This window comes from Larus michahellis, chromosome 4 (genome assembly GCF_964199755.1).
Source record: "Larus michahellis chromosome 4, bLarMic1.1, whole genome shotgun sequence".
Lineage (NCBI taxonomy): Eukaryota > Metazoa > Chordata > Aves > Charadriiformes > Laridae > Larus > Larus michahellis.
In genome coordinates this window covers 72498428-72522758 of record NC_133899.1, presented here as the reverse complement: position 1 = coordinate 72522758, position 24331 = coordinate 72498428, and the positions used below count along the sequence as shown (strand labels likewise).

General features: G+C 42.9%; 2 protein-coding genes across 3 annotated transcripts in view; one reads left to right on the top strand and one right to left on the bottom strand.

The window, feature by feature from the left end:
• Positions 1-2088: 2088 nt before the first annotated feature.
• Positions 2089-11731, bottom strand: CALM1 (calmodulin 1). Its single transcript, XM_074585499.1, has 6 exons — positions 11498-11731; positions 8385-8415; positions 7322-7465; positions 5114-5220; positions 3442-3577; positions 2089-3209 (listed from the first exon to the last, which is right to left on the bottom strand). The coding sequence occupies exons 1-6, from the start codon at positions 11498-11500 to the stop codon at positions 3181-3183; spliced, it is 450 nt and encodes a 149-aa protein (XP_074441600.1). The 5' UTR covers positions 11501-11731; the 3' UTR covers positions 2089-3180.
• Positions 11732-11782: 51 nt separating this feature from the next.
• The window catches only part of NRDE2 (NRDE-2, necessary for RNA interference, domain containing), a 71121-nt gene continuing 58572 nt past the window's right edge, over positions 11783-24331 (top strand). Inside the window, exons 1-3 of one of the 2 annotated variants that reach the window (XM_074585493.1) lie at positions 11783-11886; positions 12415-12629; positions 23001-23097. The gene's annotated coding sequence lies outside the window, so the exon portion shown is untranslated. Of the gene's footprint in view, positions 11887-12414; positions 12630-19937; positions 20583-23000; positions 23098-24331 lie in introns of those variants that run through there. The other variant, XM_074585492.1, reaches the window with a different exon arrangement.

Genomic DNA, 24331 nt, shown 5'->3' with positions numbered 1-24331 from the left:
TCCATTAAAAAAAATAAGCAAGCACACCAACTCTTATTCATAGCAAGGGGGTGTAAAGATTCAACACTTTCCTGAGTGTTGTGCAAAGAATAACAGGTTCGAGAAAGTCAGATAAATAAGTGTAATGATAAACCTAAAGCTAAGCTGGAGGACCTTTTGATTAACTTCATATTTCATATATTACTTGCATCAGTTGAGAGCAACATGAGTTACAGAACTTCCATGAAAACAAGCCACTTACAAGCAGGTGGTTAAGCTTGATCAGTTTATTAAAAGGATTATATGACACGGTTGCCTGCAATAGCAGGGGACTGGATCTGATGACCCAGGAAGTTCTTTCCAGTCCCATGTTTCTAAGCCATGCACCAAGTGTATCCAGCCCACACTTTCACATTTGGAAAAAGCCAAAGCCACACACACGCACACTCACAGAAAAAAAATTTAAAAAAAAAATAAAAAAAAAAATCCTCGATGACACCACTTCATTTCTCTAGATATTCACTATGCAGAAGGGAACAGAGCTAAAGTCCTGTACAGAGGATACATTTACTCGAGGTTGATGTGGTACTGAAGTCAGTTAATAATTAGATACCTCCAGGCAGATTCAGTTACAGGGCATACCAACACTGCACACTGCCAGACAATTTCTAATCAAGCCAAGAACCTCTTGCAGGAACGAGGTCTCTTTGCTAGCAAGCACAGAGCACACTGAATAAGCTAAAAGCAGCTGTTCTTAAATGAACTACCCTACCAACCGTGAGTGAATGACAGATAGATGGTAAGAAGCATTTACCTACTAGACAAGATCTCTCTGCACACTCAGGCAGAAGAAGTAATTAGTTCAGAGCAGCAACCATTGCTCCTACCTTGTCTGTCTCTTGAGTACGTTCTCTTTAAAAGCTGGTCTACAGAATCAGTGCAGCCTCTCTCAAGCACTACCGAAGTAGCCATTTGCAGCTGCCATCCAAGACTCTACTTTCAAATGGTAGTCGGACATTCCCATCATGGTGGCCACTTTGCTAAGACAGCATACACAGCCATACCAAGAGCCTTTACAACCAGAGATCTAAACAATTGCCTACATTCAGCCCATCTAACTTTTAGGCACTTGGTTAAGGTGTCTGGGTCCCTAGTCACCCAGAAATCCCCCCACCCCCAGGAAAAAATAAAATTAAAAAAGGAAAAAAAAAAAAAATCACTGAAGGCAGATAGTCTCAAATGCCTTCTGAAGGTGTCTCTTGACCCTCGCTGAGCAAAGCTGCATTTCAAGCAACCAAGTTCTTAACACAGGCACCTCAGTTAGACAGGATGAATGGAGACTTGCATCTCTTTCAAGAGATAGTATCAATACTCTCCAAAACCAAAGGCAATTAAGCAATTAAGGTTTGCAACTCCAGTTACGTTTGGAAACAAACTTACAGTCAAGTAATTAAGCTGTAGTCCCTCCCTCCCAAGCATAAAAGCCTTCCACATGGAGGCTCTGCTATTTAAAAAAAAAAAAAAAAAAAAAGAAAAAAGCATTCTTCTTTCAAACAAAGAAGAGTGGACATGGCTGCTTTGCCACTCATTCATGGGGAAGCTGAAGGATCAGAGAACACTTACTCAGAGACCTGGAATGACTAAGCACTGCTAGTGCATGCAAAGCAGAAGTAACAAGATGGTTTTTAAATTAACCCTAGTCCTCTTCTCCACCCCACAAAATTCATGCAAGTGTTTGAGAAGATAGTCAAGACATAATAGCCCCAGTTTCCAAAAAGGCTTAGTTTTGGTGTTTTTTTTTTTTGGTTTTTTTTTTTTTTTTTTACATATTGTAAAAGAAATGTCCTTTTTTTTTTCTTTTTGTGGGTAGAGAAATGCATTTTTGGCATGTTTGAGAATCATAGATATCTATGAAGTCCATGCTGTTTAAATTCTCCAACTAGTTTCTATAACCTGTCAAAAAAAACATAAGCAACCTATACATGTCTCCCCAGTATTGACACGCATGCTCAAAGCTCTCCACTTTAGTGAAATGAGGTGTTACTTCTGTGCTGATAGTTGACGAGTCAGCATTGCACGACTTTAAGACCAACTAAATTAACATTGTCGTAATATGAAAGGCAAGCACAAGTTCATTTATTTATAGCAAAGGTCTTGGGTTACAGGAGGTCAGTTCTTGCCATCTTGAAAAGATAGGGGATAACTTATTGCATACATGTGCATTATAATTTAGCAGCAAGTCATTCATAGAAACACTTCCCTCCTACTGCTTTTTTGGTTTATTATCTCAATTATATATATATTTTAGCTTTACAAAGCATTTAACACCACCTTTAAGTTAATGGTCTTTTATTGGAAAAAAAGACTAGCATTTACAACTTGGAATGGACATAAATTGTAATATCTTGAACAGCGATGTTGATAGTTGTGCTGAAGTCCACAGGCTACTCCGCCAGCTCCAAGTCATGGTACAGAAGGTTTTAAAAATATGAGAGTCCAAAGATGCTCCCTTGGTGAAAGTTTCTTTTAAAAATTTTGTGAACGGTAACAGCCCGACACCCGTTTCACTATAGTGCAATGCAGACAATGTTAAACCAGTATTTTAACACAGACATGCCATCCATAGTTAAGATCATCATATTTTTGGAGCACACTGCTACGTACAGGAGAACCATTCAACCTTTAGGGCATTTTCTCTAAGTTTTGCATCCTTCAACCATTTTGCTGCATACCATCCTGAGGTATAAACCAATTTTAAAGTAAACCAGCTATGACAATTTATACTACAAATTGAACTAGAATCCACCGTTGAACAAAAGAGTGGATCCTTTCGGTTGTTTTTTTCCTTTTAATACAAATGTCTGACTGTGCTCAATTGTCAAGCTGCATGCATGAAAAACTGGCCAGCCCAAACAGTGTAATAGTCATTAGCAAATGGAACTTTTGAGTTCACTAAGTGCTTCCTTTTTTTTTTTATTTTCAAGGTAGTACAATTATTTATATTGTAAAACTGATGTTTAACTTTATCTTTTGGGGACAGGACCACCAACCATTACATGCAGTTTGTGGACAGAAGGTATTTTGACATTCAGTTTTGCTATACAGAAACAGAATGAGTAAATGAACATTTTTTTTTGCAAGAGGTAAGTAAAAGATTCAATTTGATTCTTCTAGAGGAAAAAAGGTGTAAAGGAGGTCTCTTCACTTTGCAGTCATCATCTGTACGAATTCTGAAAAGATAAAAAGTCACTGTGATTTATTGTCTCCAGAGTACTTCAACTGTTAAGTCTTGTAAATGCACTTGGCATAAAAAGAGCCCTTTTCACTGCATCAAAGTTTTTGTCCACAGAAGTGGACAACTAAATTAAACTGGTGTCTCAAGTACTAGAAATTAACGCCCTACACAACAGGCTTTCACTCAATCCAAATAATGGTTTTGAGTCAAGACAAACATCTCTTTACCTTCATAGTTGACTTGCCCATCCCCGTCAATGTCTGCTTCTCTGATCATTTCATCTACTTCTTCATCTGTTAGCTTTTCTCCTAAGTTTGTCATAACGTGACGTAGTTCTGCTGCACTGATATAGCCATTGCCATCCTGTGAGTAGAGAGTTGCACAAGATCACGATCAGCAATCCTGACATTGATTAACTCTGAAACTACATCTAGGTTTCCAGTAACTGCTTCTGAACTAGCCTTACTGCACTCGGGACAGATATACAGACGCAGCACACTGTATAACCCTACAGTATGCACTAGTTCCATTGCATCACAAAGCACGCATGCCACCGCATCCTTCTATGCAATTACTATACTGTAAGAATAACTGCATGCCTGATTTCTAGCTGTGATAAGGTATTTTTAACACTTTTACAGAGCTTTCAAAAATAAACCCAAAACCACAGTGGTTTTTGTTTAGTCTCTGCTGCCTAAGCAAGTTCCTCCCTCCTTCCCCCATCCCCCCCCCAAAAAAAAGCCAAGACCAAACAACAATTTCCCCACCAGCAAGAATAAAGTCAGCTTTCTCTTCTGGATAATACTACCACTACAACCACACTGCAGGTGGCTAGGTTAGGCTTCTTAGGCAAGATGCTATAGAATAAAACTTCAAAGAAAGCATTTAAATTCTACTCATAAGGAGTTGTGAAAAGCTTCATGGCAAAAAAAAATGAAAAAAAGAGAGAATGACACTTCTAAGTCAGTATTCCCATTAGTAATATCCAAACCTAGTGCTCATCCCTTGCCATTTCAGAAATTGTCCTCTTCCATCTACAGGAAGAATACACTAGCTTAGAGCAGGAGTTCATTCAGCCATCACCAGTAGATAAGCTACCTCAGTGGGTTTAAACACAAATCTACTCTGCAGAAATAACCCCATGGGGTAGATAAAGTACTAAACAAACAATCAAACATTTCTGTTAGCATGTTTTCCAGCAAAGTACTGGAGACTGCCACTTTTTTCCCATAAAAGGAGAAGTAGTAAGGCTTTCTTTCACACATACGTGTGCATCAACTTAGCACCTGCACCAGTCATTGCTCAACGTAATTTTCTTCTAACATCTGTCATATCCAAGCAATCCAAAGAGGGGAACCCCTGTTCTAGAAATAATTAACCTTCACCATGTATCCCCAGGTATCCTTAAAGACAACAGAGGGAGTTGAGCTCTTCTGTTTCCCTGAAAGCAACCTCAAAGTCCACATCTTGAAAACAGAGCATGCAATATTTCGCAGCCCTCTAAATACTGATGACATCATCTTAGCTTCAAAAGTTCCATAATGAAGAATAAAACCTTGTGCATCCATGCAAGCATCCCCCCATTCCCCTGAAGTCAGAAGGTACAGAAAAACACCACCTCTCCTCCCCACAAGCATCACGTTCTGCTCATCTCTGCTCCTAAGGAAAGGCCAAAAAGTTTTCCTCTCATGGATAAGCCTAAAGCTTAGACCTGCTACGTAAAGCAGGTAGAACCAGCCTGCAACAGTCCTGGTTCTGTTTCCAGAATAACCCCTGCTCTGTTTCCAGATCCTCTGCTTCTATTAGAGGACTTTGTTTTCCTCCTAGACAAGAGAAAACGCTGCGGAAAAAGCGGACACCATTACTGCCTCTAAAGAATGTTTGTACTTTTATTAATACCTTGTCAAAGACTCGGAATGCCTCACGGATTTCTTCCTCGCTGTCTGTGTCCTTCATTTTTCTGGCCATCATGGTTAAAAATTCAGGGAAGTCGATAGTGCCATTGCCTTAATGAAAAGAAACTTCCAAAAATTAAACTTCCATGCTTTTCTTTATACAAAGAAAATAATCTGTCATTAATTTAGCCAGGGACAAGACTGACAGATCCTCTGTAAACCATTCCTACAGAGGAACTGAATCTTCTCCCTTAATGGCTACCACTGCCTTTTTGCTATTACAATGCGCAGTAACCACTGTCACTGCAGCGTTTCAGCAAAACAGAAATCAACTGTTGCCTTCTCTCCAGGTTGAATCATACCATTCGCCACCCAAGTTGCAAGTAAAACACCACTCTGATGCTGCAAGGCTAACCAATACTAAGACTTGTCTTTATTTCAAATCACTCCACAAGATTAATCATTTAGTTTCTTTAGAATCTCCCAATTGTTGTGGGAGACTCTACAAGGTAATGTACTATAAAGCTGGCACTACAAATACAGGATATCTAAAGTTTGAGAAAGTTACACTTCACTAAGCTGCTCATAAACACTTGTTCCATGTTAAAAATCAACTTCCTTCATAGATGTTGTACACCACAGAAGTAATGCACCGTTTTAAGGGACAACAAGGATCTGCAAATTCCAGTGACATGAGAAAAGCTGCCATTATTTGGTATTTCTGATAAGCTTAGCAGTAGGTGTTCTTACAGGTACTTCACTGCAAAACTGAAAATCCCTGGTAACATCCAGGCCTCACCCCGAAGATTTTTTACGGTCTTCATTCAAAGTAAGGATTCAAACTTCAGGCTGCTCAAAGCTATGAGAAAAGTGGTGTGGTGAAGAAACAAGTTCTTTAAAACAGCAGAAACTATATTACTATAATCAGGATTCAGCCCTATGCACCAAAAGAACCTGCATGAAATAGTTCACTGTGCAACTAAGATCTACTCATGGCTTGAGGGAAACATACAAACTCATTGGGCAAGTATAGCAAAGAAGTTAAATAAATGCGGTTTAAGAAAACCTTTGCATCTTAGGGATTCCAGATTGGGACATACACAGCTACTTATCATCATGGCCAGCTTTATCTACCAGCTAAATCTGAATACGTGGCTTGTACTCAGCTCTGAAAAATCCTCCATGAACATGCAGAGCAACAGCAAAGCATTCTGCCATAAAACAAGTTTAAACAGACGGGCAGGCATACCTATCTGAAGTCCTCAGTCTCCTTTCATTTTTAATCCACCAGTGCAGCATTGTGGCCTGCAACCTAGAGAAACCACTATATACAAACTCAACATAGCACTGCAAACCCTGAAGTTCTTCAATATCTGCATCCAGGAGTTAGCAACTACAGTCAACTTACACTTTTAGGACAGTAGTTGTAATTAATGCAGCCTGATAATCAGATCATCTGTACTCTTGCCAATACAATTTCACTCTTCTTTTAGAGAAATATCAGAGAAAAATCACTATGACAACGAACATACAAGTTCAAAGCCTTGACATCACTGAGCAGGGGAAAGCATTTTCCCTTTTTATAACTGCTAGCCCATCTGGAGTCTCAGAAACAAAATGTGCCGTTACCCTTTCTAGCATTCATTTGAAATAATTCTGATAGACTTGATATGGGAAGGGTTTTTTTTTGCCTCCAATCCCCCCATCTATTAGTAAACTAATATACTACAATAGACCATACAGTCTCTCCCTGTTGTGTTTTGAATTCTTGGAAGTTTAACACTATTCCACTCCTACCACATTTTTGGCCTTCGACAAAACCACAGACATTAGTACAGCTATTAAGACCAACACGGGCTGACGAAACATGTATAGAAAAGCTGGGTGGAAATGCAGGTTAACAGCAGGTCAGGACAAGTCCGATAGCAATAGGAAGCCTGTGATCCATAAAATATTAAAGACGAACAGCGTAACTTTGTCTCTGCCCATCTCCTTTTTTATATTCTCACTAATACTGCTAGGATCTTTGACTGCTGTACAGAGAGCAATCAAAAAATTGACATCCCTCTGACTTTAGATTCTATGGAGTATGTTGAAACTGCTCCAAGAGATCTATATCACAGAATCTTCTCTATGCGGTCCAAGCCCAGGTATGGAGGTCATACATGCTTAAGATGATCACAGAGCTAGTAACTACCTTTCCAACACTTACCATCAGCATCTACCTCGTTGATCATATCCTGCAATTCTGCTTCTGTTGGATTTTGACCCAGTGATCTCATGACAGTTCCCAGTTCTTTTGTTGTAATAGTACCATCACCATCTTTGTCAAATAGGGAAAAGGCTTCCTTGAATTCTAGAGGCAGAAACAGTCCCAGTGTTTAGTAATATCACCAGCATGATAAAACTGCATACTAAAAGTGCACTCCACTGACAATGCCTGGTATGATTTTAAGATACATTTTATCTAATTGTCCACATATTGAGAGAGTTAACACTCTCAACTATTAATACAAAATTACTTAACAGTACCAAGACATAATTTGCATAGTATATTCAAACTTAATTCATGTGGCTACTATCTGCATTACAACTCCATAATGCATTTCAGTATCATCTTGCTTGAGGCACAGTTGCACCATACAGAGCAGCTGCTTGGCATAAGTGGAGGAACCCACTGGGTTCCCTTCACCATTAACAGACTTACAGGAACAATAAGTGTTGTCATTCACCACTTATTTTTAAGGCTACAGACAACAAGAATTAATGTCAGCCAGAAGTGGGTGACTGATTTTTCAGAAGGTCAAATAATGCCCCTTCTCCTAACCAGTTTGAATTACAGACACTCTGTTAGAAGTTCTTTAAAATGCACTGGCTTATATTAACCTCTAATAAATCCATTTTAGGTTTATTTGTTGCCATTTCATTTCAAGTTTATCTTCACTTTTAAAAAGTGAAGATATTCACTTATTAAAAAGAAAAGAGTACCTAGGTCTGATTTGACTCCCAAGAAGTTCACGTGAGTCTAGCAATTGTTTCTGTTTGCAAGAAATCTAGAAGGACTTGGCTCAAGCCTGAAAGTCCAAAAAAAGATCATCTGTAGTCCAAGGAAGAAGCAGTCTAAATTAAGAGGCAATGAACCAGTAATCTTCCAGAATTTTTTTTTAAGAAGTGAGTGCTTTTTAAAAAAGTGTCAGTACAGATCTGGATAATGTATTTTCTTTTAGTCACAAGGAGACAGCAAAAAAATAATAACTTCTCATCAAGACACTTACCAGCAATCTGTTCTTCAGTCAGCTGATCAGCCTACACGAAGAATAGAACATTTTAGAATATTGTTTACCTCTAGCTATGTCAAACCATGAGATACTTCATTTAGATTTATCATTACTTTTACAAAGCCACTGTCAACCCTGGGAATTCTGCCTCTGCAAGGAGATTCCACTCACCTACACCATGCAGCCATTTCCAAAAGCATACAAGCTAACTTGTTTTGAAACTGCAGATGAAGAACCAGACATGCCATCCTTCAACTCGGAGAATCTGATTTGGTGAGATGAAGGACACAGGGCAGGCTCCTTGCGTTTGGTCAGAGAGGCATGAAATCCTTAATCACATGTGTTTGGGGTTTCACATCCCATCAGATGTAATTTCCAGCAGTGCAGTGACCCTAATACTGCGTGGGGGTATTTGTACATTAGTGGGCTAATGGCAAGTGCGCCACCTAGTGATCTAACGCTACTGAAGTCTGCCCTCCCCCACCACACTGCACCAAGTATTAGCCTACTGTTAGCTTAATAGAAAGGTCTCTGCTGTGATATTAAGAGGAATTACTACCCGGTATTATGGAGACTGTTGCCATCTCTGACAAAGAAAACGCCGGTTTTCAAGTGTCACACTATCTTTCCATTCAGCTAAGCAGTTTAAAGTGACTCCCTCTGACATGCAGGCTGGTTTATACATAATTTTAAGTAGCAAGATTTAAAATGCTTGCCTGTGACCTTCTATACATCAAGAGGCCACTGATGCATCCAAAGGCATACAGCTCAGTGGGCAATTAAATGTGCTTTCCCAGACCTTAACTGTGCTAGCTGCATCCTTCCAGAAGCCTCTCTTTTCTGTATGGATAGAGCATCACAAAAAGCTCCACTGTTTGGACTCAAAGAAGCTAATCACTTCTTTATGGAAAAATATGCATTTTCCTAATCATTAAAAAGAGAAAAAACACCTGGATTTTACACACCTAATCGTAGATACTGGAGAATACAAGGTACTAACTCTTTTTAAACTAATTTTATTGGATAGCTTTTTTGTAGGTCAGAGAAAGCAGGCATCTTGTAACCCTTTTGTCCTGAAATACCATTATTCAAGTATAAAACCCATTAACTGCAGTAAAGAGCAACAAATACAATGGAGAATTAACAGGCTATACAATCTGTTAAGCTCTTGCACAGGGGAAGAGGGCAGGGTTGAAAGCCTGCTGTATATGTTAAGTGACATTCATAGATTTCACCTGTAAATAGTTGTTAGGGGTTTTTTTTGTGTTTTAATGTCTGTATGTAATGATTAAACAATTCCCCACATGCACAGCAGGTTGGGGGGAAAAAGGGTACAAGTGTTAACGGTTAAAGACGCGAGTTCCAATTTAATAAATCTTCTTTCATAACAGCAGAAAAACTTGTGTTCAAAATCCACTTCGACTTTCCACGCTCTTTCTGTGATTTTTCCAGAATATACGAGGTTTTCCTTAGAGATTATCTAAGGAATTTACATAACAGACTCAATGCCCTGCAGAAGAGGAAACAGAGCCACACCTCGGCAAAAAAAGCCTCCAACCCACAGCACCGGCTCCTTGCCCCATTAGTCGGGGCTCACTGGGTCGTTTCTAAAAAGCCGGATTTCGAATTAAAACCAAACCAGCCTCGCACACGCAGCGGTGCCGGGAGCAACCCGACCCTAAACCGCCGCGGGGTTCACCTTCCCGAGCAACAGGCACCACCGCCGCCCGCTCGCCCCAGCGACAGGACAAAGGTACCCAGGGCTGGAGCCACCACCCCACCCAGCCAAGTCATCAAATCCTGTCCCGCTGATGTCAGCCTTCCCCGACGGGAAGGGGAGATGGAGAGACAGAGCCGAGGAACACCCAGATTGCCACAACGCGATTAAGAGGTCAGCCTGCAACCGCCGGAAGCAGAGGGGGAAAAAAAATAAAAAAACGCCGGGAAAAAAAATCCCAGCCCTTCCTCCTGCTCGCTTTCGCGGGAGCCCGGGCCGGCACCGCAGCGGCCGGGGGGTGGTGGTGGTGGATGGAGCCCCCGGATCCCACCGGCGATGCCTTGGGGCAGGCGAGGCGGAGGCTGGCATCGCCCGGCCGGGCAGCGGCGGGCTCGCAGCCCGCCCAGCGCAACAGGCGCCCTTCCCGGCCGGCAGCCGCCCACTGCTGCAGTGCGGCCCCCCCGTCCCCTCCCCTCCCCGGCCGCGCCGCGTCCTCAGCCTTCAGCGAGGGCGCCTCGGCTGCGCAGCCCGCCTTCCCCCGCAGCCCCCGCGGGAGAGGGAAGGCGACGCTCCCCCACCACCCCGACACCCCCATGGGGGCGCTGGGCCGTTTCCAACCGAGCAAAGCGCACTGCGCCCCGGTCCGCCCCCCCCCAAGCCGGGGGGTGCGCGGGGGCCGGGGAGGAAGAGGAGGAGACATGATGTAATGCAGACAGCGATGGGCTTCGCCGTGGCTGCTGCGGTTTTTTGGGGGATGGGGGGGCGGGGGGGCGAGGCCGCAGTAGCTGCAGCGCGGTGCCCTCCCCCGGGCCGCCGCCGCCCCCCCCCCCCCCGCCCGCTCCCTGCGCAGTGCAGCTGGTGCCGGAGCCCAGCGGGATCCTCGCCCGCAGACCCCCGCGCCCCACCCGGCGCGGCCCCCGCCCCGCAACGCGCCCTGCCCGGCCGTAGGGCCGCGGCCCCGGGGAGACGCGCCCGGCCCTTTCCGGAGGGGAGCGAGCGCCGCATGCGGCGGGGAAAGGGGGGTGGGGAGTGGGGGGGGGGGGAAGGCGAGGCGGGGCCGCGGCGGGAGGGCGCGGGGCCTGGGCGCCCACACGGCAGGCCCCGGGGAAAGGGGAAGGAAGCGGCGGAAAAGGAAGAGCCGCAGCCCCGCGGCCAAACCGCGCAACTCGGCGGCGGGCGGGGGGGCGTCCGCAGCCACCAGCCCGCTCACCCCGCGGGGACCCAAGCGGGAAGGCTGCGGCCTCCCGCCGCCCTCGCCGCCCCGCGGGGCTCCCTACCCCCAATCCTCCCTAGGGAAAGCCCGGCTCCGCTGACCCGACCGTCCCCGGCTCCGCAGCGAGCCCCCAGCGCGACAGCCCGGGCACCCCGCGCCGGGGTCAGTCGAGCTACCTACCATGGCGCGGCGGCGGCGGGCCCGGCGGCGGCTGCAGGAACTGCGCGACCACGAGCGGCGGCGGCTGCTGCCTCCTCCCCGGCGGCGGCTGGGAGAAGTGCTGGGGCTGTGAGCCTGCGCCGCCCCGCTATATATGTAGGGCTGTATCCCTCCGCCGGAGCGGGGCCCTTTTTCTCTCCTCCCCGGCGCGGTATGTGTGAGGGTGACTGCGGCGAGCAGCCCTGCCCCCTCCGCGGCCCGGCCCCTCCCCTCCCCCGGCGGGCCTGTATTCCCCTCCCGGTCCCCCCCACCCAGCCCCGCGGCCGGCGGCCGCTCGCCCGCTGCGGGAGCAGGGCCCAGCCGGGCCCCCCGCCCTCCTCTCCCCTTCCCCTGTCTCCTCGCCCCCTGAGGTAAGAGCCACGCAGGGACAGGCGGGTGAGCGCCCCCCTCATCCCCTGCTCCCGGGGCGACATCGCTGTCGCCCCTTCCCCCAGCCAAAGCACAAGGGGCGAGTGGCCCCGGCCGTGGCCATTTTCCGCCGAGGGATGGTGCTGGCGGAGCCCGCGGGGGGCGGCCGGGCCGGCGGGGAGAGAGCTACCCGCCGCGGGGCTGCCTTACGGAGGGGACCCCGCGTCCCGGCCTCTCCCCATCTCCTCCCTTGCTGTCCAGGCCGGCACCCCCGGCGCTGAGGGGGATCTCGGCCGAGCTGTTGTTGTTTTTATTTTCTAAAGAGCATCCCCGCGGGTGGGCTGCGCTCCCCAGGGGAGCCCGGAGCGGTACCTGGGAGAGGAGGATGGCACCGGGGGCCGGGGTCGGGTGGGAGGCGTTAATGCTTTATTAACGTTCTTCGGGGAAATCTGAACGACAAGGGGGGTACGACAGCGACTGTAAAGCTGTTACGTTGAAGCGAGCACCGCTGCCTTATTTTTTAATCGTAGGGCTCGTGTCAGGCACCAAAATCTAGCTGATGGTAAAATTCAATCCAGAATCGGATGGTCTACAACCGAGGTGTCCCCTCAGCCCTCCTCAGTGGAACGGCTGTAGCCTGCAAGCGAGAGGCAGCAAAAGATGTCCTGATGTCAAATGTTTCCTTCATTTCTCCTCTGTCTGCTCTGGGTTTGAAGGTCTTGTCCACCAGCTGATAATAACCCAGGTAAATATTGTAGCATTCACACTGTACCTCCTTTAATAGGTATGGAAGCACAAACATGGACCCACACTGGAATCAAGAATTTTGGTTCCATTCATGACAAGTACCCTTAGATTTTGAGCTTCCCTGGAGTTCAAGGTATTTTTAGTTCAGGTTTTAGTTTGGGCCTCTCTCTGGATTGGGAGGCTAGCAGTACTTCCAGTGTGGTCATACTTCTGATGATCTGCCTGCAGTATAGCACTAAATCTTTTAAAATACATTTTTCTATTTTACTGTTTTTGAAAAATCATGCATGCTTTCAGTATTTGAAATCAAGACAAAAACAGTTGGGTTCTGTTTGTTTAACAATTTCAATAGCTCTGTCACTGAAGTTACAATTTATTTGCTTGCCTTTCTGGAACACAGTGATAGGTTGGCAAACACAGGTTACCTGTTTATAAGGGTTTCTCATAGCAAACAAAATAGCATATTTAATGTGACATAGTTTGGTCCCCAAATCATCCTAACATTTGTGTAGGAACTAGTATATGAAATGGTGTCAGAAAACTGATTTGCAGCTGGCTAGTCTGCAAATGATAGGTTTATAGACAGCTTCCATTTTCGATGCAGACTGCCCAGCCTCCTATTTTTAATATACTTTTTTTTTTTAACTACTAAGCAGTGATGTTGGAATTCTTTAATTTTTATTTTTGCTACACAAGAACACACAAATTGATCTTTTCTTTTCAAACCAGACCAAGAATTTTAAGCTCTTATTTTCCCAGCTTAATTTCTTTCTGGAAAACATGGCACAATGTCCGATCGATGTGGGCTACAAGAGCTTTTGCTTGGATAAGTGAATCTTGGAACTCCCTGAGCCTCACAGGGATGTGCAAAGAACAATGTTCATGTATAAATCATTCACCTTGTTGTGCTGGTCTTACACAGGTGAATGTCTCATATAATTATAAATATAAATATATAAGTATATAAATATTGGGCTAAGAAATTTGCAAATTATCTCACAAAGATAAATAGCTAATGCAGTCTCATGGTCTTTGGCCAGAATGTTTCTAAAGTGGAAGGCTGAAGGCATTATCAGGGGAATAATCACGTTTAAATGTGACAGTTTAGAATGTGGGTGCCTTATTTCAGTCTATTTAAAGTGGATTTTAAGTGCATGTAATATGTTCTTCCATTGATCGAAACCTTTGCGTGTTAAAGCGCAGGGATTAGATTTATCTGTTGAGGAGAGACTATGACACAAGTAATTAAAATTTATGTAGATTCTCTTACAAACTACCAGCATTACAGCGCTTGGACATACGTGAAGAAACTTGGAAATGTGAAGTAAAAAGCCACTCAGTAACATTCAATGAATGTCGCCAAAGATTAACAGGGCCTTTGAGCAGAAGGATTGTTGTGCTTCCATTCTTATTTCTTTTTTTAAAAACTTCTTGTTTCTACTTTTGCTAACTCTTGATGGTTCATGCCAATAATTCATTTATATTAAAAATGGAATTTTAAAATAAAGTTACTTTTAAAGTAGTTTGGAATATACTTATCTTGCTTTATTGAAGAAAACCCCAGGATGATCAATTAAGGTGCCACAGTTAGGTTCTGCAGTAGTTTCTGTTAAATTGCATCATTCTGTACTTGAAAATATTTCACAGCTAATTCTCCAAAATAACATTCTGACTAAGGGGATTTTTTTTTTCTTAATTTGACATATGGCAGTGATAAATGTAAACAAAACAGAATACTAATGTTTTGCAGCTTATTTAATGTAGAAAAAACCCTCATCTAAACTGGCATCTGCCTGCTCCTTGTAAATTTGCTTTCACTCAATTGTACAGCTAGATTTTGATCAGTATTCTTTGTTCTCTTAAAATTTACATTCAGTTGTGGGCAGGCAAGAAATGCCCCTGTCATTCCAATGACATACAATGTCAAATGATTTGCCAGGATCTTCTACAGTCTCATTCAAACTCTCCTGGATCTCAGTGGGAGCTGGACTGGGCCATGGAATTACTCAGTATTTGTGCCTACAACCATAGAACTTGGCCATCCCATTGCTACAAAGCTTTTTTATGAAGAGAGGGCTATGTGATAGCTGTTAAGATGAATTTCTGACTGGATAGATTTACTGTTCTAAATTATTTTACTCTCTATCACTAAGCATCCTTTTGTTGACTCATGTTTAAGCTCAATATTAACAAAAGATTATTTTAGGAATGTATTAGTTGCAGTGAAAGACTTCCAACCATTCTACCTAGTATTACATTTCTAAATTTTGCCTTAATATGATAGTAAGGTTACAGTGTTGGTCTCTGTTTCTGCAGAGACTTAACACATCCATTCTTTGGGAGCAGCCTAAGATACAAGGAAAACCGTTTAAGAACCCAGAAAAATAATAAACCTTACTACTTATATGCAAGGTGTGCTTTTCAACCCTGGCTTTGTTAACATAAGCACTGAAGAATATGGCCTCACACATAGGAATTGTTTTCTCATATTATATATACATAAGTTTTAAAAAAAATCAAAATGACAACATTTTACAGACATCTGCCCTGGGAGAATGGATTTGAGAACAGATGGACAGAAGCTTGTCGTATCATTTAATGCACAGCTGGGAGGCTGATATTATGGCCATAAGCATAGATAACCAGTATATAATAGGTTAGAAGTTTAAGAAGACAAAATCAAGTATATACATGCGTGCAACATCTGTGCAACTGGAACAAATTTATAATTAGTTTTCATGGCTATAATGTTGCCAGTTATATGTGTGAGCTACCCAAACTGGGTTTGAATTTGTTGTACTGCTTTTCAAGTCAATTGGAATTCTGTTGGTATTTCAGAATATAGTTTTTTACCCTCTCTATAAAATTCTGTTCATATAGGCGATGTTTTTTTGGGCAACCATTTTCCACAAAATTAGTATTTCTAAATGCCATTGGCAGCTGTGAAAATCTAAGCCAGTATCCTTGTAAAAATACTCCATGAGCTTCACTAAGATTGCAAATAAGTGGGTGGAACTCCATTGAAATAAAAAGCTAGAACAGAATTGAATTTGACCACATTTATACAAGATGTGAAAATTAAAATTGCTTTAATCTTAACATTTAAATTTCCAGACCTGGTAGCCCTTTTAAATGGGAACATACATGTTCCTGTAGATTACTGTTTCTTTTTTGAGAGAGGGAGAAAAAACCCAAAACTCCCCAATCTTTTACATGCTCATGATTTCTTTTATATTTGCCTTCTTCCCACAGGTGTGTATCAAAATCACCTACAATTATCGATTTTCACTGAGCATTAAGTGTTAGAAGGCCATCTATGTAATTGAATAATAGTAGCTGCTGCCTACGTTGAGTGTCTGTTGTCTTACAAAGTTTCAGATGGTGATATAAAACTGATGCAGCCGTTGGTTAGAACTAAATTATTTACACATTGCAATTAAATTAGTGAATCCTTTTCTATGTAGCTATGTAAATTGGTATCCTTGAGGCCAAATAATTTTAAAAGTTTTGTGTTTTAAACTTCGGGCAGTTTGAGTTGGGAACCTTAAAGATCCTATCTTAAAAAGACTTGCACAGATGGGAATTACATACTTGCTCCCATACATAAACTCAGCCATGCATCTTGGAGATTAAACATTATAAAAGAATTCTTTTAAACCAAGGTGCTTTTCCCTACTTTTCTACACTTGAATGTAAAATAAATGAAGAAAGAACAAACCTTTTTCACACAGTCTTAAAAAACAACCTTTCTTCATAGTCCTGTGAAGAGTCTCTAGAAATACTGGAGTAGGTGAAAACAGGATTTTCCTTCTCAGTTTTTGTAATTGCCAGCTTCATAGGAAGGTAAACACTGGATGATTCATGATATAAACAGAAGTTACTCGTTCCATTTTTCTGTTGTTTATGTTTCGTTATCGTTAGTGTTTTTACGGATAAAGGCAAATTGTATCCACTATTTTTCAAGAATCAAATGCAGAAGAGGACAGAATATTTATGTATGTGTTTGCTAAATATTTCATATTTTTACATAACAATTTCAAGCATACCTAGGTCACGCTTCTTCACTGTTGGATACATGCATATAAACTATATTCCCTGATGATGACTCCAGTTAATACATCTGTCAGAGTAATTTATTTTTACCACAAATATATTTTAAAATATTCTGTACAGAAAGATACATCTGGGAACTGTCGTTCTAATCATATGAAATGTTCTAATTTCAGTAGACGGATTCCTCAAAATTTTAAATGATACAATGTAACAATAAAACAATTCTTAGTCAGATTCATCATATTAGGAATGGCTTAAGTTTGCATTTCATTTCTTAAGAATCTGCTGGAAAACTGAGTGGGCCAAAAATTGGTTTACTTTATAGGTTCAAATTTCTGTCTTAGAACTAATAGATAAATGCTGAACAGCTGTTGCTGTTAGCTACAGATTTTGAACCAATATATAGCTTATAATGGTATAATAAACAATGGTAAACAAATATGCTTCAGAATTTAAGTCCTGAAGAAAGGTTATAAATCAGTTCATGCAACTCCAGTATCGTTGTTTCTCATTTCAGTTTGTCCTATTTAACATAGAAAAAAAAATCTTCAAAGATATTCAGGATTGCTTTTTTACATAACAGAAATTATTAAATGAGATGTTTGCATTGTTTTTTACACCTCTCCTTTGTCCATGAGTAATCCATTTTCATGTGAATATTCCTGTGGGGCAAACTGGGACGTTAATTTTGCAATAAAAGTCCCAGCTAAATTAACAAATATATATATGATAATATATATGACATAGGCAGACAGGTATGTAAAATCCACAAATACATCCTGTAATGGCCAAGTCTCCCTTACTTGACCCCAAATTGTAATTTTGTAGTAGGTCTACGTTCAAAAAATTTTCTTAGGGTTAGGTAGGGCTGTTGTAAGTCTTCATGCTACAGCTAGAGGTAAAAAATTCAACAACTCCACATAATACGCAGTTCAAGGGCAATCATAATTTTAAATCAGAATTGTAGTTTCTGGTACAGACTCAGCAATTGTAAACATTCCCTGAAGTCAGTAAATCCATGTTAATTGGCATCAGTTAAGGATTTATTCTTCCCTTCCTTTCTTTTACACACCCAAACCGAGGAGTTTCTATCCGTTTGTCAGATTCCTTGGGATAAGAAGCTGTAAAATCAAAACCACCCAAGTTAATGGATCTCAAATACTGCCATCCAAGAGACATCCAGTATTCTAATCCCCCATACTATGGAGCTAGCCTGAGGTGAGAAGTATTACACATACATCTCAAATTACCGATGCTGGAAGCCAGAACCATTGCTGGCCAATATTCTTCTTCATTTGTCTTAAGTACATGAAGAAAGCTATGGAATCGTTACACTTCTTTGGACAGCTATTTTATGTTGTTTGTGCCTGCATCAATAATAAACCCACCTCATAATGAAATAAGTTCTCCAACTGCCTGATGACCATTTTTTGGGGGGGGAAAAAAACCCTAAGTTTTTCAACAACCTCAAAGAGAAGATGCATTTCTAGTATCAGTTCCGAGAAACTGTAAAAATAAATCCCAATCACCGCAGCCTATTGCCAGAGAGCCAACAGACTGCCTCTCCCCTGGGAACCTGGCATGGCAGTACCTAGGAAACCCTCTACTGAGGGTTCGTCTTTTTTAAAGTCTTTAATAGTGAAAAGAATTTTTAAAACAACAGGAACATCTGATGCCTCCAGAATATAGGTTCTGATATCCCCCTTAAGGTTTCTCTTTGATCCAGTTCTTTGTCTAGAACTTCAGGTTCTCACCTTTGGGGGCAGTAGCATGTGTGAAGTCCAGCCTCTTAAAATCTCTGACCCTCAAGAGTATGCATGTGCCTCCATCCTTAAAGCACCTCACATCGTTATTGAAATTCCCAAAATGGCACCAAGAAAACCCGTCTTTCTTTGTAAACCTGGAAAACAGAGCTGTCCCCTGGGGCCTGCTATTCTTCCCAACATTTTTGTGAGGGTACAGTTCACATCAGCTACCTAATTAAATCTCTGTTCTGCCTGCCTTATTCTGAGGCTGTCAGCTTCTGTGAAATAAGAACATGCCTAAAATCTGGTCTGTCCCAGGCATCTAGCACTTCGTGCACACCTTTCCTGGCAAGCAGCATTGACCTTCCCCACAGTATGGCTACTTGTTATTATTTTTGTGGTAGCAAAAGTATGCTAGATGCTAATGAAGTACTTATATTTAGTAAGTGCACTGTTATGTGCTGGCTGTGAAGCTGTCAGCAGCGCTGTTAAAGAGCACAAGCCTAACACAAAGGTGCACTGCACCGAGAATGGGGATTTTTATGCTATATAGAAGGGAAGTACATTTAATGAGTTTATTTTGGTTAGCCTTCAGTTTAATTTCAGGTCTGCCAATACTGACATCATTTTTCCAAGCAGGCAGCACCATCCAAGACTTCTCTGCATCACTATCCTTGGGGTGGGCCTGTGTGTGGGCTGATGCAGTGCTCAGCACTCCAGATCATTTCACTTTGGCATCCATTCTGCTTCTGCTGTCTCTATCTCCATATTCTATTTTAGGTGGTTACAGAGCACCAATCTCCTTAACTAAAATATAACTGAAACAAGATATTCAGCATCAAATAGGCAAAAAGCAAAATACTCAAAATAGACTATTTTGTTATTATTATTATGGGGTTAAATCACTTAAACATAGCTATCTTCCTACTCTTCCTCCCACTTCTTTCTTTAGTTTGTCTAATCTTGTTCTCTCCTCGGGGACATACTGCTGGCCCACAAGCTTCTGCAAAAAAAATGAACTCTGTTCTGTGACAGGTCCATGGGTGCCAAGTAGTCATCTAGCTTAATTCTTGCAAAAAAACATTATCGTTAGAGTTTCAGCTGTCCTGAGATCCTTGCATCAATCCCTCAGCCTCCACTGGGGCCTGGGAGTGTCCTTTAGAGAGCGAACATCTTTAGATACCCTTGCCAGGCCCTTGATGTTTGAGAAGGTACAGGGTCTCGCACCGCTGCCCCAGCCCAGCAACCGCAGCGCTGCCTTGGTATGAAGACACAGGAGCCTGCACTACAAAGTAAAGTGTATTTCTTATTTGGTCTGTGGGTATGGGGTGGATTTTTAACCAGGCACCCCAAAGGAAGGATATAGAGGGATAACTGTCACTATGCTGGGGACTTAGACGAGCGCCGCGTCGTTTGGTGTGACACCAGGCGTCCCGTATCGCCTGCCCCTGGGTAGGGGCCTGGCGTCTCCCCCCGGTGCTAGGCGCTCAGAGGCCACCGCCCCGGCTGCTGCTCAAAGGTGCCATGGCCGACTCTCGCAGTTAACGGAGCGCCACCGCAGGGCTCTCCGCCGCGCCTCTAGCAAACGCCATTTGCCGGCTTGGCACCGACGGCTCTGGAGTCGCTTCAAAACTCGCCTGACGTGAGGCTCCGGCTCTGGCGACTCCCCGGGCTCCCGCTCCCCGCGCAGGGGCTGCTGATGCCGATGAACGCTGTAACCAGCAGCGGGGGCCCGGCCGCCCCGGCCCAAACCGCCTCGCTTACCCAGAGCCTCACGTAGGAAACGGTGGGGTTTGCCCCTTTTCCCGCAGGCAGCGGGGTCGGAGGGCTCTGTGCTGCGCTCGGCCGGGGCGGCGGCCCTTAGCGGCCCGCGAGAAGGCGGCCGCCGCGCCCTGCCGGTCCCGCCGCGCTAGCCGGGGAGAGGCAGCGGCTGAGACGTCGGGAGCGGCGCCGGGACAGCCTCCCTCGGCGCACAACCAGCGGCAGCGAGCCACTCGCCTGCGGTTTGGCGGGCGGCTGGGCCTATATTCTCTCGCGGAAGGTTACGGCTTCTTGGCACGGAGGATCCCGACGGAAGCGGTGCTGAAGGTTCTGAGGCAGCGCTTTGTCAAGGAGCGCCTGATTGGCTAGAGGGACTCTGCAATGGTTAGCCGGTAAGAGTCAAGCCCTCTGATTGGTTGCGTTGTACCTGCAATGCGTCAAGTGAAGATGCTGGAGTGCGTCTACTGGAGGGTTTCTGCGGGGACGGTCCCCGCCGGGCGTGGGGACGGCCGCCGCCGGGCATGGCGGCGGCCGCCCTGGCCCTGGCCCTGGCCCTGGCCCTGGCCCTGGCCCTGGCCCTCGCCGCGCCCGCGCTCGCCGAGGCTCGCCGAGGCTCGCCATGTCCGCAGGGTCCTCGGCGGTATCGGCAGCCCTAGCGCCAGGTTTCCCGCCTCTTCATGCTGCTGCGGCTTTTGCAGCAATAGCGGTTGCTAGTCTCTTGAGGCAGAACTGGCAGGAAGAAGCTTTTCCTCAGTCAATTATCTCTTTAGCAGCAGGTTTCTGTGTCAAAAAAGCAGCAGAAAGACAAAGCCTCGTTTCTCATTCCTTCTCCGTAACACAGGGTGCCAGCAGCACAGAATGTGGCAGTGCAGATTTGCTTATTCTGCCCTTCCGCTATTGGTGTGAGAAGCGTTTCTTGGACTGCTGCTTGAAGTGACAGTTTGAATGGCAGTTGGAGGAGGATACGCGCGATAAAGTGATGAGTGATCTCTTAAATATCTTGCTGAGACGCTGCAGAATCTTTCAACACAAAGAGATGCTTCTACAGAATGAGACCTGAACAGCCAAGCGGCCGCAGAGGCGCGCGAGGTTGGCCTACTTCCATCTGGGACTTCTGGACATTGTTGGGTGTCTGGGGGCCCCTTGGGCCTAGCCAACACCCGCTGCAGCCCTGTTGCATAAGGAGCCGCAGACATGCCGTAACCACTCGTGTGGGGTTTTTATATGTCTCTAATTGAAATAAGCATAGATAAAACAGAAGCAAGCAAATAACAAAGCCTTCTCTGCACCCGTAAGAGCCTTACAGGACCATTTTAAAAACGATGGCAAGTTTCAAACCAGCAAAAACTTCCTGGCACATCTATGGAGCTGGGTACAATAACCGTCTGAACATAGAAGTAGGGTACAGACGCTCATAATATCTAAATTCTTCAGTATTTCTGTTATTGGAGTGTTTTCGTTGCTCTTTTTCAAAATCCCATTCTTGAAGAGTGAGTCAGCAAGAAGTCTGTGAAGGTGTCAGGGAGCAGTATTTTAAATAAGGTTTCACTGCTAAGCAATTATTAAAGAGCATGTTTATATATGAAAGAAATTGCAAATTTGCATATGAACATAACGGCCCACTTTCTTGACTCTAGTGAAAGTTTTCTTTCTAACTACAGTTTTCAGGATAACATTCCTGATGTGCTGTTGGAAGGATTTCGAGTTAAATTCCATGGTAATTTGTTTCCTTTATTCCATTTGCTCACTAGGAAGTAGAACACTTTTTATTTTAAAATTATCGTGATTTCCTTTTCACAGCCTTACTGGGTACAAATTGCTTTCCTGCTAGCATGAACACTTCTTACTGTCTTTTTTCCAAAGAATTCTTTCAGCATATTAAAAACAATCTAGCCACTTTTCCTTGTAGTCCTAGCCAAGTGGAACAAGTGCAATGAAACCTTTATGGGAAAATTATATGCCTGTGTAATTATAATTATAACGTTTATGAGTGAGGGTTTGCTAAAGTGAAACATAAAAGCGAGATTGCAAGCTCATTCAATTTCTTTCTTGGTCATTTAAAGCATGATAGCATTTTTGAAAAATTCACGTTTGAAAATCTGAAGTCTAAAACAGCTTGAGGTCTTAACAAAGGGAAAGGAAATGGGTATAAAGCACTGGTAAAGGCATCACACAGTATTCTCCAGAACAACCTTAAACATTGTATATTAGTCATAAAGGCAATTTGTTATATTAATTTACTCTAATGACTGTACAAATAATAGAACTACATTAATTTCAGAGAACCTGAAAAAAGGTTTTACAAGTGACATCATCATTCAATGGGAAATAAATATACCAATTTCAGGGTTAACAAGTAAATAATTGTTGCCCCAAATATTCTCCTGTAAAGCAGACTGTTTAAAAGATGAACTCCAGAGCTTTAATTTGTTCAGGACAGCAATTATATTCTAAGAATTAGCTTACTTTGAGCACAAGTTGCTAGAATGAATCAATGTGAATAAATACCAATTACCTGTTTATTAGCAAGAGTTACATTGTTCAAGTTCAGGTAGTTCCAAATCATTTCACTCTGAATGATAATGCTACATTTTATTTTTTCACTGCTGCTGTATGTAGGCCATGTCCAAAGCCATCAGTGAGTATGGAAAAGGTAATATGGAGTAGTAAGCAGAGTTCGTTACAGTTCTAAATATATCACATTCAAAACATTCTGACTAAAAACATTCACCGTCCATTTAAAGCAACCATTTTAAAAGCAGTGTATTTACAGCAATGTCATTACACTAACATCTGTTAAATATATGCAGGTCTGCCATCTTATGGAGCCTGAATGGTACTACCAAATAACAGAATATGGAACTACATGTTCATGTTAGAAGAATCGATTGAATTTTTTCTTTTCAGGTAATGTGTTCTTTCTTCTAAAATTTGCACCATTTTGACTCATTGTTTCTATTTGATATGTATATTTATTGCATTTATGTATGCATGCAAGTGTACACGTGTAAGCATACAGTCAAATAAAGGCATTACAGTTGCAAGTTCAAGCATGGGAAGCATTGAAGTTGGCTGTTTACATTATATGACAGCCTTGAACAACATCACCGTGCTATTTTTTTCCTTCGGGGCCGCTGTCTGATTCAGGCTTCAGGTTAGATGGTGCTATTTAATGAATAGCTGTTCAGAATTTTTCTTTATCCTCTTTGTTTGGAGTGTGAGTATGCTGTATTTGCTGCAAGCTAGTCAAGCTCTATTCTAAAGACAAAATTGTTAATTTCTATATGTGCTATTCTGTAGCTGTTATTATTAGAGTATTATTCTGAACAAATTTGAATGAAGTTTGTACAGGCCAAAGCAGACAATCATCATGGAAATTTTCAGCCCAAGTTTGGCAAAGCTACTAAAGTTGCTAAAATGATGCTTTTTTGTTTGTTTCTTTCTTTGTTTGTTTTTATTTTCTATTTTAATAAAAGCTGATGTCAGATAAACTTGATAAGTGACTTTTGGGTCAGCCAAGAACAAATGCACAGGAACACAAGAGGGTTATAATTAGTACATCAAGTATTATTATACATTATTTTCTCTAACTAGTGCAAATTTATTTTTACTTGAAAAGGATTCCTCAGGAAGACCTTATTACTTTGCGTGTGAAAAGTTTGAGGTGAGTTAGGAAAGTGGTTGATCTAAGTGGTTGTGACACCATCAGATGTTTTAGTGGAGTGCTTAAGAAAAGCAAATCGTCCAGCATTCAATGATGTTTGGCAGAGTTTTACCATTTGCTGGAAAATCTTGTAGAGCCTGGAATTTAAACACTTAGGAGGATGTCTGATTTCACTCAGTTGTACCTGTACTAAAAAATACATTGTATTTTCTCCATTTCATGTCATTTGCAAATACTCATATCTACCTTGATACTCTAGCTGGGAAAAGACACTGAGCACAAACTGCCATTTAGATTACTGTCAACTGAATTGATGGTGTGAAATGCTACCTACCACCACAATAAAAGTCTTAGCATAATTGGTTTTGTGTAAGAACAAATGGAGTCTTCACCTTTTCCGTTATTTCCCACTTATAAGAAGGGTTTTCTCCCTCATTTGATCTTGCTTGACTGTAATAGCATAATTTCATACGGGTC